The sequence below is a fragment of the Orcinus orca genome, chromosome 11, assembly GCF_937001465.1.
Source record: "Orcinus orca chromosome 11, mOrcOrc1.1, whole genome shotgun sequence".
NCBI lineage: Eukaryota > Metazoa > Chordata > Mammalia > Artiodactyla > Delphinidae > Orcinus > Orcinus orca.
The window spans coordinates 32,349,498-32,365,162 of NC_064569.1; the positions used below are offsets into that span (position 1 = coordinate 32,349,498).

Sequence of the window (15,665 nt, forward strand, 5' to 3'; positions counted from 1 at the left end):
TGGCAATAAGTGGTGTGTAGCCCGGCCATAGGGTTGCTTTGCATTCCTAAGGTTCAGAAGATGGTGAAGGAAGCTGGGGCAGGAGGGCTTGGAGGGTTCCCTTACTGCATGTTTTCTGTAAGGCCTGGCTGCTACACACTTTGAAGAGTCAAACTGGAGGGAGGGGCAGTTTGACCTAAATTGTATATTCAAGACAAATAGAGGCAAGCAGTTCATTATTTTATTGCCATTATTTCACTTCTTTCTTTCAACATCATTTCCTTTAATTCTCATTTCCAGGTGCCCAAATGATCACATTCCCATTCCCAAAGGTAAAATGCCTGTGGAGGTAGAAGACGGATGGTGTGGCGATTGAACCTGCAGTCAGACTGCCAGGTAACAGAATCCTAGCGTCCTCCCGCCGTAGGAGATCTTGAAGGGCGGTTCAAGTTCTCCCTAAGAGGGTGGTGTCCTAAGGCGAGCACCTGGGCCTTTTCCCGGTCTTTGCTGTCAGTCATCATCCCGCCTCGCTTACACTCACCCGATTTCTGGATCGTGATTTGAGAAGCCGGGCTCTGTAGATACCTCACAATGATTTCCTTCGGTTGCAGACACTTAGCTGATGATTTTGTAGTTGATTTGAAAGAACAGAAGTGCATCGATTTCAAACACGTTTATTGAAGAACGACTGAGTGCGGGACGATGATTCAGAGGAAAACCGAACAAATATCCTGTTCTTCCGGAGGGAGCTTTCATTCTGTTGGAGTTGTGCTGTTTCTCAACACCCGCGCTGTGCCCATTACCAGCTCTGCCCAAGGACTGCTTGAATCTCACTGTTCAGGCAAACGGGCACACAGCTTTCCAAAGGACCACTGTAAGCTGGCCTCAGCTCTCCGCAGACAAAATTTGAAAGAACATAAATTGCAGAGCAGCGAAGGAGTGGGCAGGTTGGGAGTGGGGGGTTGGGGGGGAGGGAGGCCACTGGAGGTGGCGTCTATTCGTATCAATACGGCAGAGTCAGGGGACCTAGTCGGAGCCAGAAAACTTCAAGCCTAACAAACTCTGAGATCACAATCCCTCACCCTTCTCCTTCCCTCCGACGAGCCATCGCAGCGGGTGCACTGTCCCTGGGGTAGTTCGTGGGGGGACAAGGGGTTCGGAGAAAGTGGACTCCTCGTTCCCTCCCCCTTTTCCCCCATCCCTACCATAGGCTTTGCCCTGGAGCGCTTCGCCGAAGCGGTGGACCCGGATTTCCAGTGCAGGCTGTGCGGCCAGGTGCTGGAGGAGCCCCTGTGCACGCCGTGCGGGCACGTCTTCTGCGCCCGCTGCCTGCTGCCCTGGGCGGCGCGGTGGCGCCGGTGCCCGCTGCATTGCCAGCCCCTGGCGCCGGGCGATCTGTACCGGGTGCTGCCTCTGCGCAGCCTCGTCCAGAAGCTGCGCACCCAGTGCGACCACCGCGCCCGCGGCTGCGGCCACTCGGTCGGGCTGCGCGAGCTGGCGGCGCACGTCGAGCGCTGCGACTTCGGCCCTGCCCGCCGCCGCCGCCGGGGTTGCGTCTCCGGGCCGTGCGGCCGGGGCAGCGGGGACGCGTCCGCGCGGGGGGGCTGCGGCTCAGCGCCCGGGATCCGCCGCGGCGGGACGCCGGGAGTCCGTGGCGGGAGCGGGCGGGCGCCAGGGCCTCAAGTCCTGTCCTGGAGGCGGCGCAAGAAGGCGCTGCTGGCGCAGCTCTGGGCGCTGCAGGGGGAGGTGCTGCTCACGGCCCGCAGGTACCAGAAGAAGTTCACTCAGTACATGGCTCACGTCCGCAACTTCGCCAGGGACCCGGGCGGCGGCCGCGGCCGGGTAAGTACTGAGGGGTCGGCACCCGGGGAATGGTCGATCGGGGTGGAAAGGGGAACGGTTCTTTCTGGCACTTCAGAATTCCTTCGCAAAGTGACATCCTTCTTTATGTGGTAGGAAGAAGCATCCATCGCCCTGATCATCCTATCATCCTATACTATTACTATCTTTCGAGTGTATTAGTATTGCAGTTTACAAGGATTGTCCCCTTTCCACTTATATTGGGATTGGAAAAGAGTTAAACAGATTAAATTCCAACTTTTCGTCGGAGAACGAGGAATTAGGAAAACTCCTTTTCCCACCCAGACCCTTGCTTCCCATCTTTCACTCTCCTGCCTACCCTCTCTGCGTATTTTTTGTACCTTCGGCCTCGGCCTGAAGCCAGTTAGAGAAGGAAAGCCAGGTAGCGAGGACCTCTCCTAACCTGCCTCCCCTCTCCCGCTGGCTAGCATCCCGGGACGTGTCATTCCCACACCTTTGGCTCTGCATGACTTAGTTTCCCTACCAAACCACCCATATCAGCCACTTTGTACTCAGCACAGGGACTCAGGGATACGGGAAACCAGGATAACTTGGAGTTAAGAAATTAAGAGATGGGATTTCTTAGACCTGCAGGGTTCTTTTCATCACCCCGACCTTCCCTAAATAGTTCTTAAGTGCTTCCAGATTTCATTATTAGTGGAACGTGAGTGGGTGAGTGTGAGACTTGGGGAACCTAGTCTGAGAGCTCACATCTATCTGCGCTCAGACTAGCCGTGTGACCTCCCGGGATGTTTCCCTTCTTTGTCGAGGTTGCTGGCCCTGAACTGTGTTCATGGACCGCCGGCTTTCTGACGGAATAAACAAGCCTCTTTGCAGCGGCTCGTGACAAGAGGCTTGTTTATAAAGATGTTCCTTCTCTTCTGAAGGACTTCTGCACAGTGTTTGACATTGTTGGCCGCTGCCATGGTGAGCAGGGATTTAGCAGAACATACACTCCGTTCAAGGAGCTGTTTTCATTCCCCAGCCTCCTGGGGAGGAGCAACCCAGGGTGATGCCCATTTGGAACTGCTTTGCATAGCCTCCAACTCAGGCACCGAATTTAGAAGCTTCTGTCCTTGAACCTAAAAAGGATTATTGAAGTGTGAGAGGCTGAACTGTTTCTACTCTGATAAACGGAAGCACACACTTATTAAAAGTTTGGATGCTCTCTATGATTCTTTCTCTCTCATATTTACATCCACATAAATTTACAAAAATGGGAGGACCAGAGAGAAGCACAGAAGTATGGTCTGTAATACCAGTTCAGGGTTCAAGGTCCTGGGGAAGCAATGGTTGGTGGAAAGGAGCAAGGCTAGATTATATGACAGAGAAGTCCATGCAACAAGTTGAGAAGTCAAGCTGTGGTTCTGAGAAGTGAGGCAAAACTGACCATGATCTGCAGACTGCTTACCAAAAGGCTTCTCCGTGCTGCTCAGTAATGTTTTCCCACTACCAGCAGGGGCTGCTGTGCACATTGCCTGGGAAAAGTTCCTGGGAAAAGGTGGTGATGATGGTAGCAGTGGTGATGATGTTTATGGAAATTTATCATTCTGAAGTAATTGCCAAATATGTAATTTCCTAGAATAGTTAATAATATGAATAACCATGAATACAATTCATATAGCCTTGCACTATTTCATCTTATGTTTAAATTGGTCTTTTTTAACAAGCAGGTTTGTAGATATAATTCCTGTTTGTTTAACTGTTATTTGGCCATCAGGAAAGCAATACATACTGCTTTAGTTAGCATAAATCCTCTCTTTTTAAAATTCTGCAAAACCAAATAAAAATACCATTTAAAATTATGATTACTGTAACCTACAAAATCCTGTATTTCAGTAGCAATGTGAATATTAATGTTGAAATAAATTTATAACTAGCTCACTATTATTTGCATCCCTTAAGATTTTCCAAAGTGAAATTATTACATAAAATAATTCTTAGATTCTTTAACAATTTATTTTACTCATCTGGAGGGATGAGCCCTACCATGGGCTAATGGAGGGAAAAAATAAGGATACCTGCATGGTCGAATCAGAAATCTGTTTAAGTTACAGTGGAGTCAGAATCAGATGCTGAGTTAGGATAAAAGCTGCATGTATAAACATGCAAAGCCATTTAGTCATTTTTGAAAATAGTTATTTTTCTCACATGCATGGTTGTTCCTTCAAATACATACTTTCAAAGTAAATTCAGGAAGAAATTAACCTCCCAAATTCAGCCATCCTTAATTTTAAGATTTTAAGGTTTTCTCTTTTTCAAATCAATTTATTTACAGTTAAAAAACACCTTTATTGTAGCATTTTTTTTTTATATTTTTTAACTAGTCAGTTATTTTATCCCTTTTCTTCTAGGATGGAGAGCATAAGCCATTCACTATTGTGTTAGAAAGAGAAAATGACACTTTGGGATTCAATATTATAGGAGGTCGACCAAATCAGGTAACCCACCCTGTTAATGCATAACTCACTCTTTGCTTAAAATAATAGAAGACTTAGTTTTCATTTGTGGATTTTAAGTAAAAAAAAAAAAAACAAACAAAAAAAAGAAGGTTTAATCTTTAAAATAGTGCTTGTCATCAAAATGCAAATGTTCCAGTATAAATATTCCGGAACAAACGGAGAATTTTTTTGAGAAAAATAAAACAACAGCTAACAAACTTTGCTACTTAAAAAAAAAAAGAGTACATTTCACATTTTGCCTACATCATACAGCCCTGTTGGCAAATTTCTTAAATAAACCTATTTCACAATAACACATATAGGCAATTTCTACTTGATAATCTTAGACAGGTATATTGCTTGCTTGTACCTCTTATTTATTATGTCAAATTGGTCAGTTTTCAGATGCTAACACAGACCAGGCAGTTTATAAAATATCTTGAATGAATGAATGAAGAGTTAAAATAAGTTGAAATGAGGGATAATTGTTTTCACAATTACATAGGTAATACCATGTCTAAAAAAGATAGTTGATTTGATATATTTTTGGCTCCCCAAATCAAATTTTTTATTAAATTGAATAATTTTTTCTACATTGATGCCAATTGTTTTCAAAATGCATGAGTTAACAAACTTATACCAAATACTGTAGTTGCAATGTTCTTTCATATCCTTCAAATAGTACATCAACTTAATTTTCATCCTAACTAGGAAAGGTGGTGAAGTTTTTAAAAAATCATGTTCTTTCACTTTCCAGTCAGCTGCCATGAAAGTTTTACATCCTGCATTGCAGACGTTGGCCACAGAAACTGTCAGCATTGTTGGACATATGCTGTGTTCAGGCCAGGATGGCAATGACATATTTCCTCTTTGTATTCAGCATTTTGAAAACCTAGCAACTAATGACTGCTGTATTCTGTTTCTAGAACAGTTGCCATTTATTATGAAAAGATAAAAGTCTTTTCAGCATATCATTTTTGTTTTCTTTTCCCGTAAGGAATATTTTTATAAATGCTATTAGGGTGTTTGACATTTAGATGACACTAGACAATTTTAAGAGCCTCTTACAATTCATGTTAAAGAAGGCTGATTAAGGAGAAATAATTTTGTTTAACTTGCTATAAAGCGAAATGACATTTAAAATTATACAGTGTATTATTATAGAATGTTGGACATTTTCCCTAAATAAGTTTTGCAGGGTAATTGGTTTTCTGTGACTTGCTAAAATGTCCTATATGTATGATATTGGCTATGTGTTTGAGGTTTAATTAATCATTAGTCTCATTGTACCTGGAACTGTGTGAAGATTAGCTTTGAATGGGTTCTCCTACAATTTGGAGTTGATCTTTTGGGATTTTATACTTGAGTAAGCTCCTAGTCTCCCCTGTGAATAGATACAGTCAGAGCTATATTTCCAAATCTGTCACATCGTGAGGCTAAGTTATATTTTCAGAACTATGACCACATTTCAAACCAGTTATATAGTTAGGCTGGATATGCTTTTTGTTTTCTTTAACTTATAGCCCTTTTTAATTGCTATACCTCTTTATACATGAGACGTTTTATAAATAGTACTTAGAAGCCCATTGTTATCATTGTTCATGCCCTTTCCCCATAGCTTTTATGTATACTGAAAAACATGAGGTAACTAGATAATCTTGTCAAAGATGTTCATTCATTAAAGCTGCCATCTTGATTAATGACTATTTGGTGTTAAGTAAGTTAAAATTCAGTACCAAATCTCCAGCTAAGAAAGAGAATTGCATGTTTAGAGAGGCTTGTCAATGTTACATTTACTAAATTGTTTTTTATCCAACTTAAAATTTTGTTTACATCTTTCTTACTGCTAAAGGTTTTATTTTTTAAAGGATAATCAAGAAGAAACACCAATGGAAGGAATTTATGTTTCAAAGATTTTGGAAAATGGACCTGCTGATAGAGCAGATGGCTTGGAGATTCATGACAAAATCATTGAGGTAAGACAATAATAAAGCACAAATAGGATCTGTGGAAGAAATATTTGGACATTTAAAACTTCCAAACTTATTGCTTTTCCTTGGTGTGGTACTTATTAGAGTGTATATCTAACTAGAGTGTATAACTAACCTGTTTTAATTATTAGATATTGGAATAGAAGAGTGAATCACCCAGAATTTTCAAATGTGTTAATGAATATCTCCATTTTAATAAATTGTTTTTCCCCATGAATTATAAAGATAATTGTGTGATTATTAAGGGATTGATTTGTTATAACATCTCAAAAAAGGATGATAAATCTCTGCTGAAGAACACTTTTGACAAGTAAATATTACTATCTTTAAACCTGTAATTAGTATGTTATATGTAGAATTATTTATACATTCCCTTTTTACCATTTCTTAGTTTAATATGGTTATCTTGTTCATGTATCTTTTACATGAAAAAAAAAAGCAGCTATTGCAAAAACTTGGTGGGAACTCTTCATTTTCTCTAATGTACATTGTGGCTGTATTGTTTGTATTTAGGGTTGACAAAGTAAATACTCACAAGTTAGTGAAACTTGAGCTGTGATAATAGAATTTTGGGTCACTGCCATTTACCGCCTCAGTGCTTTTCAAATTTTAACTGGTTGAGATAGTATTATTTGGCGTAACTGAAAATTAGGTTAGCTTTGTCAATGGAGTTATTTCCAATGCATTAGTAAAGACATAAATAGAAATTTGGAAGGTATACTTGACTCCACTATTCTTTTGGAAAAATTCTGTTCTTTCTAGATTATATAATCATTTGCACTACCTTTCTGAATGTCTATATAAACTATCTGGATGGAGACTGTTTTTCTTTATTAAACTTTGAATAAAGTTTTAGATGTTCATTTATCATTTGTGCATTAAAAAAGTTGAATTTTGAATAATTTGACCTAGAATGAGAGTGAAGAGTAGAGAAGAGCCTATCGTTTGTTGTTGACTCATAACATTTAAAAATTAGCTGATTAGGCACTTTGGGGAAGAGAGAGGAGTCGCCTTTGGCTGAGAAATTGTGGTTTTTATCTGAAGAGGTCTCTTGCATCAAGGTTTTCTCTTTCCAGTTTTGTAGCCAAGAAAGTATGGAGCTACTTTCACTGATGCTATCCAGTTTGTCGTGACAATTTGCCTGGTGGAAACATTTACATGCTACAGTTTCTAAAGTTAGAATTTTTCTGTTTCTACTCATGTTTGTGCAGTACTATAAAGGACAAGATAACTTAAACAAAAAATTGTTCTTTTTACTTTCTGCCTTATTGCTAGCATTTTGGTTTTTCCAGTTAAATGGAAAACAAATGCCTACATATGCTACTATTAGAAGGGCTGATGGAACTGGATATGTATATTCAGCTAACACACACACTCACATATACTCATAACAGAAACACATACTGGGGATTTAAAAATAATTTATTCCAGCTAGGTAACAATGTGTATGCTTCCTTAATGTTGCATGGAAAACGAGGAAGAAGAGTTTGTCTTTTATATTGTGATATAACATATTTTTTAAAAATTTACTGGTTTTGTTCATGTATAGATGTACTTTTATAAAAACTATGGTTGATTAATCAAGTGTGTCTTTATATCTAATACTGTTACAAATATATGTCAAAATAACCTTATTTAAATAACATAAGATACAGAGCAAAGAGATCAACCATGGAAATCTAAATTATAATTTATAACCAGCTGCAGTATTATTATTTCACCTTGATGTGCATATATTAGCTGCTAATGACAAGAGCTTGAAATTTGCTTCAGTGATAGAGATTTATCAATGTATCCTTTATGCAAGGGTAAATTGGTATTATGCATATTTTTATTATAGCTCTGTAATGAATTCATGTGACCACATTTGCAGTTAAGAAATGAGTTAGGTGGTATACATATTTCTGGAATGTTGCCTGTTAAACAGCATAAAATATTTTGCAAGGAAGATTATTAGAAATAAATCTCTTATATTTAGTTGTTCAGTGATGCCATCAACTTTTTTAAAGTGATAGATATTTGTGTGACCTTATTTCATGTACATATGTAAATAAGCATGCTTGTTCTTATGCATATATATGTGTAAATATCCCTATGTACCAATTAAAGTAAGAAATATTTGATTCTTGTCAATTATTTTAGTTCATCTACCATTATGGTACCAGTCAACTTTACAGAGTTTATAATAATGGGAAACTGATAAGAAATATATTGATTAATTTAAAATATGCAGAGACAGAAAAACAGATTTTATATTAGAGGAATTTCTTTTCCATTTTTTTGTTCTCAGTGATTTGTTTAGTGAGCTAATTTGATGGACTGTTTTTTTTTTTTCAGTTTTTGAATTTCAAATGGCCTTGCTGATTTAAACCTAGTGCAACAAATAAATTTGTTTGCAGAATAAAGTACACAAATAGGTCATATATTATGAACTACCCATGTGACTTAACTCCCACAGTCTGACACATTACTAAATGCCTTGAATTCAGTGATATGTAACTTAAATAAAAAATAGAAACTGTTAGATAATTTATTTTTTACTTAAATCAAGATATACTAAAAATATTTTGTGTAGTTAATTGCTTAAAGCACTCATTACAGCGTTTATGAAATAAATTTATAAAATAAATTTTCATAAATCACTCATTTAAAGGAGGAAATAGATATGTTAAAAGTTTGGTTCTACTAATACTTAAAGAAATTTTAATAACCCTAATAAAAATATTAGCTATAACAATTTTGTTAAAATTTAACAGAAGACAAATACTCCAAAAGTATTGCTTTTTAGTATTGCACATTCTACTGAAGGTGAACTCAAGAATTATAAAAGCAAAAAATCATAGTCATGAGGTAAACCCATGTCATATTTTTCACATAATACAAGGCAAATTTATTTTTGGAGCCAGTCTCCATGAGCAGTCATGTTTACCAGTTTCAAGATGTTTACACGTCCACATTTGTTAAAATATTTATGTGTGTAGATTCAGAAAAGACATCAGTTGTGATAGTTCAGTTACATTAGGTGTCAAAGTATCACCGGAGACTGAAGAGACAGATGTTGTTAAAGACATTTTGAAACATCACAGAAGTTCACATAGACCAGGAATTCACCAGAGTCTACATCTGAATAAAGGCATCTTTTACAAGCTGTTTTTCACCCTTTCAAGGCTCAAAGGACCACAGAAGATCCTTGATACTATCAGAGGCTTTGAAACAATTTTATGCAGGCAATACCATTACAGTCCTTATCATCATGTTAGGATGCCTGAGGGGTATGTGGGAGGGAGTTGAGAGTCAAAGTTCACTGCTGCCGTCAGCAACTATTCCTCTATTATTATTTCTGTGATGCTGATAGTGGGCTACACAACTATAACCCCTAAGTGAGAAAGTGAATAGAGGGGAGGATAGTCATTCATGGCTCTTTGTTCACATTTTCTTCTCCCTCCCCCAACCCCCTTCCTGAGTTCCTACCAACGCCCTGTGACTGTGACAGGAAAGTCCATCCTTCTTTCAGCTTCTGGAGACCAGGGAGTTGGGGTGGAGTGCTGTGAAGTCTTTGAGAAGAACAGTTTGAAGCAGAAAGCAGAGTTTTCTTTAGTGTATACATTAAAATCTATTCTATTTATTTAGTTCGAAATTCATTATGAAATGCAACACACAAGACATTTCCATTTACTTTAGAAACAATTCCCACATGGAATAATGTCAGTGTAGCACTTTCTAGAAAGTACTGAGTTTAGTACTAACAGAAAGAACTTTACAAATATCTCTACAAGAACTTCTTAACTATTCCAGACTGCCAACTACAATTTCTTTTAGTTCTGTAATGGTAGACATTCTGCATTCTCTATCACTACTTTCTCCTCCACTAAAGTGTCAATCTTTGGTGGTTATCATGTTTATTTGCCCAAGACTCTGCATAGTTTTGTTGTAGCTATTAACAGAGGAAATTTAAATGCAGATCAGACCTAAACATTCAGGAATGCTTTTGAATCAGTTCTTCAATGTGGCACCCCTCTATGTGCCTGATGGCGCAGTGTAATTTACCACTTCATAAAGCAGCCATGCTAATTTGTTTATGCATTAGAAGCATTTACAAGTTTTGTAGGTCACTTGTAAATCTGGTGGGCAATTAGAATTTTTGACAAATTGGTATTTAATTCAAACATATCACTGAATTTGTCAATAAAATGTTATCCTCACACATCTTTAAAGTGTATTTTAACTGTTCAAATAACATTGACTGATTGAAAGAATTAGGAAAGAAAGCAATCCTGTTAATGCAAGTAAAGAAGTACATTGTAATGAGTTTTGTAATCATGATTACATTTGTAATACATGATTGTCATTATATAAATTGTATAATTTAATGTATCTTGAAAAGTACTGTGGTGCAGTAAGAGCCTGAATTCTGAAATCAAGGAGATCTGGCTGGAATTCCTGTCCTGCCTTTTAAAACATGTGGCCTTGAATAAGCCAGCTGTGCCTCAGTTTCTATGCCATTCATACTTACTGTGTGCACATAATGCCTGGCACAGGGCAGATTCTTGGAACCTGCTATCAGAGCCTGATGTGTCTCATTCAGCTTATGCAAGTAGTTTTGCTCTCCAAAGCAGATAGACAATGCAGGGAGAGGAAGGGGAGTTGTATTTTTCTTTTTGAAGAATTCAGATCACTCTCTCCAGCTTTCAACCATTCCCATTTCCATAGGCACCACAGTTTGAATGAGTAAATGTAGAAAGTTTTAAGTTGTACATTTCACCCAGTCATATGGACCTCAGGTGCAGAAAGGGCTGTGGGAGAAAACTTTACACTTATGATTTAATTCAGTCATTCAACAAGTATTTTACTAACTGCCTATATGTGTCAGGTGGCATACCCTATGTTGTGGAAATAAGACTCTGCTCTTAAGTAGCCCGTGGTGTAGAGGTCCTGTTTTCTGTCTATACAAGGCAAGGCAGGCCTTTATGTGAAACTACTCTTTCAATTGTTATGAGCGTAAATGGACATCACCATCTTGTCTGAGTGGAATGACACTATGGATTTATTCTAGTTTTCCCATTGTCCTACAGGTAGTTCAATTCATTTTGAGACATGATAAGGAAGGGGTTAGTAAAAGAGTAGAATCTGTGGATGTAACATAGCAATGTGGTTTCAGGAGGAGGTGCAGGCCTTGAACTTGGGTCTCGGCCTTGAATTTGAACTGGGTTATCTCACAAACGTTTCTCAATTTTTCTTATTCCCAGTTTTGTGCCTATAACTATGAGGGTAACAATAGCTAGTCCCTCAAATTTTCTATCCAGTTAATCATAGTATTTTGCCACTCCACTGAGTTTCCATTATTGATAAATACAGTTTTGTTTAAAATGTAGTTTTATTTTAGCTTACAAAAGAAAGGCTGGAAAGGTCTTTAAAACCTTGAGATTTAGTGTGTTAAGCATTGCTTTATCTGTTTTAAATTTATAAGATATGAACTTTGATTTCTTTTTTTTTGAGTACTAAGCTTCTGAGAAAGTAAACAGGGTCACCACATATGACTATGCAGTTTGCGCACTACATAACTGCATGTGATGTCCCTGTCAGTAGGTCTAACTGTGGCTCCCCTTTCCCCTTTTGTTCCCTGCTACAAAAATCCTCAACAGAGCACTTATAACATTTATTTTTATTTAGGCGATTTTTATTAGGTATAATTGACATACAACATTATATTAGTTTCAGGCATATGACAGTGATTTGATATTTTGTATATATTGTAAAACGATCACCACAATAAGTCTAGTTGAAATCATCACCATACAGTTATAGAATTTTTTCCTGTGATGAGAAGTTATAAGATCTACTCTCTTAGCAACTTTCGAATATGCAACACAGTATTATAACTATAGTCACCATGCTGTACATTACATCCCCATGATGTATTTATTTTATAACTGGAAGTTTGTACCTTTAGACTCCCTTCACCCATTTCCTCTACCCCTCACCCCCAGCTTTGAGAACCACTGAACAAGCTGTTCGCTGTATCTATGAGGTTTTTTTTTTCAGATTCTACATATCAGTTAGATCCTATTGTATCTGTTTTTCTCTGTCTGACTTATTTCACTTAGCTGATATATATATATATATATATATATATCACAGTTTCTTTATCCATTCATATATCCATGGACATATATGTTGTTTACATATCTTGGCCATTGTAAATAATGCTGCAGTAAACATGGTGGTGCATACATCTTTTTGAATTAGTGTTTTTATTTTCTTTGGATAAATACCCAGAAGTGGAATTTTTGGATCATATGGTAGTTCTATTTTTAATTTTTTAAGGAAACTTCATAATGTTTTTCATAGTGACTGCACCATTTACGCTCCCATCAATAGTGCACAAGGGTTCACTTTCCTCTACATTTTGGCCAACATTTGTTATCTCTTGTCTTTCTGATAATAGTTATTCTAACAGATGTGAGGTGATATCTCATTGTGGTTTTGATTTACATTTCCCTGTTGTTTAGTGATGTTGAGCATCTTTTCATGTACTTATTGGCTATCTGTATGTCTTCTTTGTAAAAAAATATGTGTTTACTTCCTCTGCCCATATTTTAATCAGATTGTTTGATTTTTAGCTGAGTTGTAGGCATTCTATATATGTTTTGGATATTAACCCCTTATCAAGTATATGATTTGCAAACATTTTCTCCCATTCAGTAAGTTGCCTTTTTGCTTTTTCTCCTTTGCTTCAGAAGCTTTTTAGTTTGATGTATTCCCATTTGTTTATTTTCACTTTTATTCCCTTTGCTTTTGGTGTCAAATCCCCCCAAAATTGTTGCCAAGACCAGCATCAAGAACCATATTGCCTATGTTTTCTTCTTGGAGTTTTATGGTTTTTAAGATTTTACATTCAAGTCTTTAATCCACTTTGCATTAATCTTTGTGTATAGTGTAAGACAGTGGTCTGATTTGATACTTTTGCATGTGGCTGTCCAGTTTTCCCAGAACCATTTACTGAAGAGACTGTCCTTTTCCCATTGTATATTCTTGCTCCTTTGTTGTACAGTAATTGATTATATATATGTATGGGTTTATTTCTGGGCTTTCTATTCTGTTAATCAATGTGACTGTTTTTTATATCAGTACCATACTGTTTTGATTACTATAGCTTTGTAATAGAGTTTTTAATCAGAGAGTGTGATGCCTTCACCTTTGCTCAAGCAAAGGTTAAGATCACTTAAGATTACTTTGGCTATTTGAGGTCTTTTGTGATTCCATACAAATTTTAGGATTGATTTTTCTTTTTCTCTGAAAAATGCTGTTTGAATCTGTAGATTGCTTTGGGTAGTATGGACATTTTAACAACAGTAATTCTCCCAATCCATGAGCACAGAATATCTTTCCATTTATTTGTGTTCTTCAATTTCTTTCCTCAAAGTCCTATAGTTTTCAGTGTACAGGCCTTTCACTTGTTCAGTTAAATTTATTTCTAGGTATTTTATTCTTTTTGATGCAATTGTAAACAGGATTGTTTTCTTCATTTGTCTTTCAGATAGTTCATTAATACTGTGTAGAAATGCAACTGATTTCTGTGTATTGATTTTTGTATCCTGCAACTTTACTGAATTTATTTATTAGTTCTAACAATTTTTGGTGGTGTCTTTAGAATTTTCTATATACAATTGACTGTCTGTATACACCAGTTCTGTATCTGCAGATTCAACCGTGGATTGAAAGTAAAAAAAAAAAAAAGAAAGTTCCAAAAAGCAAAACTTAAATTTGTCATGCACCCGCAACTATTTACATAGCATTACATCATACTTAGAATTATTTACATAGCATTTACATTGTATTAGGTATTGTAAGTAATCTAGAGATGATTTATATATATGGGAGAATGTACATAGTTTACATGAAAATACCATGCCATTTTATATATGGGAGTTGAGCATTCACAGATTTTGGTGAGGGCTGGAGCCTAGAACCAATTCCGCATGGATACCAAAAGATGACTGTATAAAATTATGTCATCTGAATATAGTGAAAGTTTTACTTTTTTCTTTCCAATTTGCATCCTTTTTATTTAATTTTCTTGTCTGATTGCTGTCTGATTAAATCTTCCAATACTATGTTGTACAATAGTGGTGAGAGTGGGCATCTTTGTCTTGTTCCTGATCTTAGAAGAAAAGCTTTCCTCTTTTTACCATTGAATATGCCATTAGCTGTGGAACTGTCATATGTGTTATTTATTATGTTGAGTTAGGTTCCCTCTGTACCTACTTGCTTGAGAGCTTTTATCATAAATAAAATGTTTACATTTTGTCAAATGTTTTTTCTGCATTTACTGAGCTGATCATATGCTTTTATCCTTCATTTTGTTAAAGTGGTTTATCACATTGATTGACTTGTGGATACTGAATCATCCTTGCACCTCTGGAATTAAGTCCCACTTGATTATGGTGTATGATCCTTTTAATGTATTGTTGAATTCAGTTTGCAAATATTTTGTTGAGGATTTTTAGATCTGTGTTTATCAGGGATATTAGCCTATAATTTTCCTTTCTTTTGGTATCTTTGTCTGGTTTTAGTATCAGGGTAATATTGTCCTCATGAAATGAGTTTAGAAGTGTTCCCTCCACTTCTGTGTTTTGGAAGAGTTTGAGAAAAATTAGTATTAATTTTTCTTTGAACATTTGTTAGAATTCACCAGTGAAGCAACCTGGTCCTGGACTTTTGTTTGTTGGGAGGTTTTTGATTACTGATTCAATCTCCTTACTGGTAATCAGTCTGCTCAGATGCTCCATTTATTTGTGATTCAGTCTTGGATGGTTGTATTTCTAGGAATTTATCCATGACTTCTAGGTTATCCAGTTTGTTGGTATATAATTGTCCATAGTAGTCCCTTATAATACTTTGTTTTTCTGTGGTATCAGTTGTAATGTCACCTCTTTCATTTCTGATTTTTTATATTTGAGTCCTCTCAATTTTAACTTTTCAAGAACTAATTTTTTGTTTCATTGATATTTTATATTGTCTTTTTGCTCTCTATTTTATTTATTTCTGCTCTGATTTTTGTTATTTCTTTCCTTCTGCTAAATTTTGTTCTTTTTCTAGTTTCTTGAGTTGTAAAGTTAGGTTGTCTATTTAGGATATTTATTCTTTCTTGAGATGGCATTTATTGCTATGACCTTCATTTTTAAAACTACTTTTGCTGCATCCCATAAGTTTTGGTATGTTGTATTTCCATTTTCATTTGTCTCAAGATATTTTTTAAAATTTCTCTTTTGATTTCTTTGTTGACCCATTGGTTGTTCAGTAGCTTGTTTTGTAATTTACACATATTTGTGAAATTTCTAGTTTTCTTCTTGTAATTGGTTTCTACTTCAATACCATTTTGGTGAAAAAAGAT

General features: G+C 36.8%; 1 protein-coding gene across 1 annotated transcript in view; it reads left to right on the top strand.

Moving 5' to 3' along the window:
* Positions 1 to 1,328: 1,328 nt before the first annotated feature.
* Positions 1,329 to 15,665, top strand: part of PDZRN4 (PDZ domain containing ring finger 4) — a 375,873-nt gene continuing 361,536 nt past the window's right edge. The window contains exons 1-3 of the mRNA XM_049694039.1: positions 1,329 to 1,821; positions 4,194 to 4,280; positions 6,149 to 6,256. Coding sequence (XP_049549996.1) covers positions 1,771 to 1,821; positions 4,194 to 4,280; positions 6,149 to 6,256 — 246 coding nt within the window. The 5' untranslated portion in view covers positions 1,329 to 1,770. The remainder of the gene's footprint in view (positions 1,822 to 4,193; positions 4,281 to 6,148; positions 6,257 to 15,665) is intronic.